At 52.1% G+C, this 8,629-nt stretch overlaps 1 protein-coding gene across 7 annotated transcripts in view; it reads left to right on the forward strand.

The window, feature by feature from the left end:
- Positions 1-8,242, forward strand: part of strbp (spermatid perinuclear RNA binding protein) — a 34,960-nt gene extending 26,718 nt beyond the window's left edge. For 2 of the 7 annotated variants that reach the window (XM_084486233.1, XM_084486236.1), the window contains exons 15-17: positions 889-1,069; positions 1,750-1,803; positions 8,067-8,242. In XM_084486233.1, coding sequence (XP_084342359.1) covers positions 889-1,069; positions 1,750-1,803; positions 8,067-8,161 — 330 coding nt within the window. In that variant the 3' untranslated portion in view covers positions 8,162-8,242. Of the gene's footprint in view, positions 1-888; positions 1,070-1,749; positions 1,804-5,300; positions 5,809-8,066 lie in introns of those variants that run through there. The other 5 variants (XM_084486237.1, XM_084486234.1, XM_084486238.1 and 2 more) reach the window with 5 other exon arrangements.
- The last annotated feature ends 387 nt before the right edge of the window (positions 8,243-8,629 follow it).

An 8,629-nucleotide genomic window follows, 5' to 3' on the forward strand; every position in this document is an offset into this window, starting at 1 on the left:
TTCATGGGAGGATGTTAACGTGATTGTTTGGTCGTTGCCCCACATTGTGCAAAAAAAAACAAAACAATGTTTTTCCGCCTCGTAACGAAAAACCCTGAACACGGATCCCCCTCGGTGTCCCCTCGGATCCTCTGCTGCAGCGCAACAAACCAAATGAGTTTGAATTAATCATCCGGGTTGATTTATCGCCCCGGCTCCACCGCTACGTCCAGCGTCCTCCATCTGGACCCCCCCCCCCCCCCCCCCAAGAGACTTGAGTCGGGGGGGTGGAAGAAAGAGTGGATTCCTTTCCCCTGTTGACATTGCAGGGGGTGGTGCTCTCATTCATTCATCCTCCCAGAGCAAACGCACAAATTGCTCCACTTGAGCGTGTTGATTTTCCCGCCGGCGCTATATTTGCCCTCAAGCCCTTTTGTTGTGTTTTTCTTTTAGCCGCGATGTGATCAATGGCCGATCAATGGCCCCCCCTCTGTGTTTTACCAAGCGGCCCGACGCAGAGCCGCTCCTGCTTATCTCCCCACGGCGTCGGACCGCTCCATGTGGGACCGTCCGCCAGGGCGCCGTGCCACCGGCCTTGCGTGCGGCCCCACCCCCCCCCCCCTCCCCCGTCCGCCCCGGCACGCGCCAAGTGACGACGGCCGCGACACGCGCCTTTGTTTGTGTTGGCGCCCGCGAGGCCCGCGCGTGCCTCCCCCTGCTGCGATTGTGCGCACGCGTCTTCACTGCGGCCCCCCCCACCGACCCCCCCCACCCCCCCCCACCCACCGCGTGCCTGTGGGAGCCCTTTAAGCTGTGTTTATACAAATGTCTCAGTTTGTGTGTCTGTGTGTGTGTGTGTCTCTGTCTGTGTGTGTGTGTGTCTCGATTTGTGTGTGTGTGTGTGTGCAGCAGACCAAAGGAGCGCTGGCGGCGGCCTCGGCGGTCGCGGCCCAGGTGGCGCGGGGCCGAGGGAGGACGGCGCTGACGAGGGGGGCCTTCGTCAGCGCCGCCGCGCCCGGATACGTCACGCCAGGTAGTCCGCCCGTCTGGACGGCCGCGGGCTGGAACCCCAATGCCCGCAGTCTACACAGTAGGCACACCCCCCACCAAACCCCCCCCCAACCCCCCTTCAGCCAGATGATCTTCACCCTGTGTGTGTGTGTGTGTGTGTGTGTGTGTGTGTGTGTGTGTGTGTGTGTGTGTGTGTGTGTGTGTGTGTGTGTGTGTGTGTGTGTGTGTGTGTGTGTGTGTGTGTGTGTGTGTGTGTGTGTGTGTGTAAAAGTATATTTAATCATTAAAACAGAAGGGAAGGCGTGTGTGTGTGTGTGTGTGAAAGTGTGCTGTATATTCCTGTGTTCATGAGAATGCCACACACACATACACACTTCAAGTTCGCTTTCTTGAAAACCTACAATTACACATTAATGATGTGTGTGTGTGTGTGAGTCAAGTCTCTTTTTGATGATGATGATGATGATGATGATGATGATGACGGCTTCAGCTAAACACTACGGATAAACAAACGGATTAAAAGTATCAGACGCGTTGAAGTACGCTGCCGAGTTTCCACTCGAGTCCACTCGTCGCCAAAGCCGAGAGTCAACAACCGGACCCTTGCAATGTCGTTGAATCCAAATGCACCGTGCTGTCTGTTTGCCTGTGAGGCTGAGCCCAGCCACCAGAGAGCGGATCTCCCCCCCCCCCCCGCCCCCCCTCTGTGTGGCGCTCCAGATTGTGTTCCTGAGGTCTCTCTCCGTCTCTCGCCAACAGGCTTTGGCGCGCCCTACGGCTACACTCCTGCTGCTGCGGCCGCCCCTGCCTATGGTGAGCTAACACACACCGCTCAGACACACAGTATGGTCCGTCTGGGTCTTTGTCCGTCTCTCTGTCTCGGTTTGTCTCTCTCTCTCTCTCTCTCTCTCTCTCTGTTGGGCTCTGCCTCTGCTGTCTCCCTCTGTCTCTGTTTGTCTCTCTTTCTGTCTCTCTGTTCTCTTTGGGCTCTGCCTCTTTCTGTCTCTGTCTCTCTTTCTGTCTCTGTTGGTCTCTGCCTCTTTCTCTATCTCTCTTTCTCTCTTTGTCTCTGGTCTCTCTGTCGCTGTATCGCTGTCTCTCTCTCTGTCTGTTTCCCTATCTCTCTCTCTCTGTATTGGTCTATGTCTCTCTGTCGTCCCCACCTCTCTCTCTCTCTCTGTCCCTGCTCTGTGATTGCCGTCCTCTGCCCCACATTACACTCATAACCCGCGCTGGAGGGGAGAGCTGAACCACACAAACCACGCTGTTTAGTGTGGAGATTAAAACATCCCCATGACCTTGTGTTGCTGTCTCGGGGCAAAGCGGTCTAATTGTTCATTAGGCCCAACCACATCGTTAGCTTCCTTCCCTCCTATTGGTCGTCATAACCGCTTCATTAATTGTGTCTTGCTTCTTCTTCACGTCTTTCACCTCCCTTTAACTACGCTGGCCCTTCACATCTCCTTCTAATGTCTCCGTCGAATTGGGCTCCCTTGTTTCACCCAATCAACACGCAGTAATGAAACCTGGGTGGGTTTCATCAGAGGCGGGTCTGGCTCTACGCGTGATGGTTACGCTCCCGCTCGTAGATTCTTTACGATCACCGCACAGCCACCAGTGGCACTGCGACTACCTCCTGCTCTGACTGCAGAAGAAGAAAGGAGATCCCCGCCCCCCCTCCCCAGAAACTGTGGAATCTAGTTGGGGACGCCTGCTGCAGTCCTGCTGCATTACAGGATATTAAGGGCAGGACAAAAGGTTGGAAGGATGGGATTTGATTGGCCATCACCGCCTGAGGCACGTGCAGCCCGAGTCCCCTCGGACTTCACTGACACAATGACAAAGACGTTGCTTCAGAGGAAGTGTGCTAACAAAGTTTTATCCCCGTTTCACGAGGTCTCGAATAGCACCGTGTTTCGTGTCGACGGGCTCCGTCTACAGCTCCGTCTACAGCAGCTAAACCTCTGCAGCGATAGGGCTCGCCCACGCGCGGCTCTTAGATGCGGCCGCTCCGGTGCGAGAATCGCCTTGTTTGCGTCAGTAATCGGTTATACCGGGACACCCGCTGTGTGGACGGCGGTCAAAGCGTGGATCCCCCGCGTGTGGTCGACGGAGGAGATGCCGGCGGTCCGTTCTGCAGGGTGTCCGGGCGGTGGTTCGCTCTCTCACACGCGGCTCTACCTGAACCCTGCCCCCGCCTTCTCCCCCCCCCCCCCCGCCGGCGAGGCGTTCCACAAGGCCGGCCCTGTGCGTAGCTTCGCGGGGGTAATTGATTGTGCATACTGCAGCGTGGTGGCGTATGTCGGCCGAGGCGTTATGAGTAATTGCCCGTAGCTGACAGCCAGGTCCCTCGCCGACACAACTCCGGCGTGTTGTGACTCCAGCAGCCTTCGGTTTGAAGTCAGCGTTGTACGACACACACTTCACTTCCCCTTGACAGACGTGGCCTTGTTGGACGCCTGTGTGTGTGTGTGTGTGTGTGCGTGTGTGCGGAGGTTGGGGTGTGCGTGGGTGTGGGAGGGTTGTGTGTGTGTGTGTGACTGTGTGGGGTTGTGTGTGTGCGTGGCTTTCTGGAGGAGCCTGTCTTGCGACCGCCGAGGTTCTGAATGGCTCCAATGTGCCTGGAGAGGTGGTAATGGGCCCAGGGACTCACACTGAGCAGCCCCCCCCGGGGAGCCCTCTGCTGGGGGGGGGAGGTGTGTTTAGAGGTGGAGGAGGTGCTCAGTGTGTTTAGAGGTGGAGGAGGTGCTCAGTGTGTTTAGAGGTGGAGGAGGTGCTCGGTGTGTTTAGAGGTGGAGGAGGTGCTCGGTGTGTTTAGAGGTGGTGGGGCTGGTGCTGTGCTTCAGGGGGTGCAGAGGGTCATCAGTGTAAATTCAGTACAGCAACGGGTGGAGGTGTGAGGGGGTTCTCCAGCCCGGGCTGAGAACGCAGACGCGTGGTTGTGTAGCGTTGAGAAGGCAGACGCGTGGTTGTGTAGTGTTGAGAAGGCAGCCTTTAGGTTGTGTAGTGTTGAGAAGGCAGACGCATGGTTGTGTAGCGTTGAGAAGGCGGACGCGTGGTTGTGTAGCGTTGAGAAGGCGGACGCGTGGTTGTGTAGCGTTGAGAAGGCGGACGCGTGGTTGTGTAGCGTTGAGAAGGCAGACGCGTGGTTGTGTAGCGTTGAGAAGGCAGACGCGTGGTTGTGTAGCGTTGAGAAGGCGGACGCGTGGTTGTGTAGCGTTGAGAAGGCAGACGCGTGGTTGTGTAGCGTTGAGAAGGCGGACGCGTGGTTGTGTAGCGTTGGTTCTCTGGGCCCTACCTCTCGGGGGGGGGGGGCTGCTCTGACATAATACTGTTATTCAGTCCTTCGCTTCAAAGACTAAATGAGGCCCATTCACCATTTTTGTCGAATGACTTCACACTTTCAGGGTTATTATTTTAGATTAAGATACGGCAAATGCCTCCGTGTTGAACAGAGCTCCTGTTGCTGATGTGTTTGACTGTGGAAAGTCACGGTTTTTGCTCGCGGTATGTTGACGACAACACAATGGCAACCTTTGATCCTGAAAGATGCTCTGTGTTACTTTTTACCTACGAGCCTGACTTTGGTTCCAAATTGCTTTTGCTCGGCTATTTCTCCACAGACCGAATATATTTAGACCCAAACTCCAGGGGAGACTGGAGACGTGGGCGGCTTGTATTTATCGACCCTCATTACTCATAATAAAGTGATGACGGCGGTGAAAAAGTTTGTGCTTTTGTGCAACATGTTGCGACCTTGTTGAGTGAACCTCACGCTCGGTGTGCATTCATGTGCAGGAATAAATGGGACCGGAGTGTGTGTATGTTACTCACCGTGAGGGCCCCTGCCGCTGCTCTGTCTCCGGAGACACACTTAACACGCCGGGCCCCTCATGCAGCAGACCGGGGGGGCCCCCGGAGGCCCCACTGGTAACACTTCTCTCTAATCGTTTCCCCTCTTCCACTTTTTAACACAACCTCCTCCTGTCCCTACTTGTCCCAAGTTTGAGTCTCAAAATCACACTCTCTCACACACACACTCACACTCCCTCCATGTCACACACACACACACACACACACACACACACACACACACACACACACACCCACTCTCACACTGTTGGTGGAGTGTAAATTGTGTTCATTGTGTGTTTGTTGTTGTGTGAGCAGTGTGCGTACAGACCTGTGCTTCGGTAGTTTAGCGAGCGTCGTAGCGTTCCGAGGAGGAAGGAGGAGGAGCCTGCCAGGTCATGTGACGTGTGAGGTGGACTCACACACTAGCGCTGTGCTCTTCTCATGTCTCCCTCCAGGTTTGCCCAAGAGAATGCTTCTGTTACCGGTCATGAAAATGCCCGCCTACCCCTACCCCGCCCACTACCACTTCTTTTAGCTCCCGGGGGGAGGGGGGGAGGGGGGGAGGGACACGCTGATCCACAAACCAAACGCACCTAGACCTGTTGTTTTTTTTCTAGTCTCAATGTTATTTTTCCTACGATTTCTATGGGGGACGTTTGAGTCAAACTTTAGCGAAACGATTTGTAAAAGTGGTTTTAAGTACTTTTTTCTTTTGTTCCATGTTCTGTTTTTTTTTTTTTTTTAATTTCCAAAAAACTTCTGAATGAGAAAAAAAAATACTGCAGGTTTGACTTCTTAAGATAAAAAAAAACTTGAAGGATTTGTACTGTGAATTGTTACCTCGTTCTGTGAGTCTAAATTATAAATATATATTTGAACTTTTTGTTATTTGTTGTGCTTATTCTTCGCTGGGAAGAGGTTAGCCCTGGGAAACCACACACACACACACACACACACACACACACACACACACACACACACACACACACACACACACACACACACACACACACACACACACACACACACACACACACACACACACCCCCTTGTACAAATCTGTGTGAGCTGTGTGAAGAATGTATAGGTTTAAATTACACAATGTGGAAATAAATAAAGTATCTCTTATAAAACGGGAACACTGCCTGGTGTATATATTCCCTCACTTGGTATCATAGAAACAAATACGACCAGACGACTGCTTTGGTTTCAAAATCATATGCATTTTCCCATCACTCTGAAGTGGAGAAGGTTTGTTCTACTCCTCCTGTAGAGACGCTGTTGTTCCAGAACCTTTAGCTCCGTACAGAGTCCTCCCGTCCGTCCGCCCCGCCCCCCTCCCTTGTGTGGCCCGGCCTCGTGTTGTAATAAAAACACAATGACCTCAGGAAGGAGCGCTCCAGGAAAGACCTGGAACATTCCACTTCCTCTCCACTGTCAGTGCTTTACCTTAGTGGCTGTTTTTCCATCTGCTGCGTTGGATTCAGAGTATCCATCTGTGGATCGGTTTCCACCAATGATCTTCTACTTTGACCGCCAATGTTTGAAGGGCACAACGCGACAAACCCATTAATTAATATTGGTTAATGCAGTAATGAGCGTTGTTATTTAGTGTTAGCATAGGCGTTCGGTTTAGGGTAAGGGTAAACTTTCAGCCTTTTCAATAATGTATTCATTAAGACCTTCATTAACATGAACAACATTAGTCAATGATTTATGTGCCATTAGTTGACTGTTAATTCACTTATTTTGATTAAGGATTAATTAATGTACCCTTATTGTGAAGAGTAACATAAGGGAGTTATGAATAGCTGTAATGAATATCTAGAGTGATTACATATTAAAACATATGAATGAGAAATGCATTTATCCCGGCTCGTTTCAAGTTCAAGCGATAAGGTTGAATACAGAACTGTTTTTTTCCATAATATACAAATGAACCCATTAATTAAGACAAATAACTTGTTGGTTAATAATCACAACATTAAAAAAAACGGTGAGCGCTGTGGCCAATCAGGAGCAGCAAAGGTCCTGCCGATGTCTCCATGGTTACGGCTATGAGGCTCACCCATTGGTTTGTTGAGGACAGAGTTATCCAATGGTTGGTTAAGATCCATCATGTTCCATTCATAAATGTAGATGTATGTGAGACAGCTGTTTGCCTTTTTCATTTTCCCCCCCCTCATACTATATTTCAGTCACAAATAGTTTGAATACACAAAGTACAAAAGTCAATGGTAAATCTGCTAACTATTATATTTGCTTGCCGATGCTGCTGTACAGAGTATTTAAACCGGTCTTTCACGTGAGACGTTAGACAGTAGGCCTGGCTCCCTGTGGGCCGTAGGACCCCATGACACTCATCACTAGAGTAGAAGGCTAACCCCGGTGTCTGTACCCCTCATCACCAGAGTAGGAGGCTAACCCCGGTGTCTGTACCCCTCATCACCAGAGTAGGAGGCTAACCCCGGTGTCTGTACCCCTCATCACCAGAGCAGGGGGCTAACCCCGGTGTCTGTACCCCTCATCACCAGAGCAGGGGGCTAACCAGTCTCCTGTCTCTACCAGCACTGCCCGCTAATCTCCACCTTGTCTATAAATCGATCATTTCATTCCTCACCTCTCAGCTGTGAGGGCCAGGGGCGGGGAAAGCGTTCTGATGTGTACTGGCAGCCACACGTCACCCAGCGGGTGCTGCCCACCTGGGTGAGGGGACGCCAGTCACAACCCTGGCCAGAATAGGGCAGTAGGGTCACAGCCCCAAACAGTTGACTTGAAACCAGAAGTTATTCACTATAAGAAGAGTAGGAAATATGTTCTAGAAATATTTGACCAGAGGAGCCTGGGATTTCTTTTTAGCAGTTCTTATGGTCGACACGTTAATGCCCCAAATAACATTCACAGTCGAGTGTCGTCTGGAGGCGACCGGATGACTGGAGAAGTTTCACTTGGACGTGGTTATTTATATATGATCATCTTTAACTCTAATAACTCTCTCTCTTTCTCTGCCTTATCTGTTTGTCTATCTATCTGTGTTCATCTCTCTCTCTCTCTCTGTATCTTTGCCTGTCTCTCTCTCTGCCTCTTTTCATCTATGTCACTCTGTCGCTCTCTGTCCATCTATCTCTCTCTGTCTTTGTATCTCCGCCTTTGTTCATCTCTCTCTCTCTCTCTCTCTCTCTCTCTCTCTCTCTCTCTCTCTCTCTCTCTCCGGCGTCCAGGTGGTCTTTTCATCGACAACCCCTTCTACCAGCCCCGGACCCTGGCCCCCTTCATCATCCACCTGGGACCCCAGGACCTCTTCTCTGACTTCTAGAGGCACTGGGCAACCATGCTGCTGCTACTCCCAGCGGGTGTCTCTCTCTGTCTCTCTCTCTGTCTGTCTCTCTCTGTCTCTCTCTCTGTCTGTCTGTCTCTCTCTCTCTCTGTCTCTCTCTCTGTCTGTCTCTCTCTCTGTCTCTCTCTCTGTCTGTCTCTCTCTCTGTCTGTCTCTGTCTCTCTCTCTGTCTGTCTCTCTCTCTGGCCATGGCAACAGGACCGCTGCTCAATGCCCTCCTCCTGGTTTTCCCTTCTGTTTTTTCGGGTGGGGGGGGGGGGGGGGGCATCTGGCTGCAGTACTTCTGAGGAGTCACGGAGATCCAGACGGTCTGGCTTTATTTAGTTCAGTTTGCTGGCAGAGGCTCCGCGACGCAACCCGAGTCTGTCTGACCTGCCGGCCGGCACGCCCCCTCTCCTCGCCTCCTCTCCTCAGCTCCTCTCCTCCCTTCTTTACTGGTCTGGACGA

Source organism: Micromesistius poutassou (genome assembly GCF_964030765.1).
Source record: "Micromesistius poutassou genome assembly, chromosome: 22".
In the NCBI taxonomy this organism is placed as follows: domain Eukaryota; kingdom Metazoa; phylum Chordata; class Actinopteri; order Gadiformes; family Gadidae; genus Micromesistius; species Micromesistius poutassou.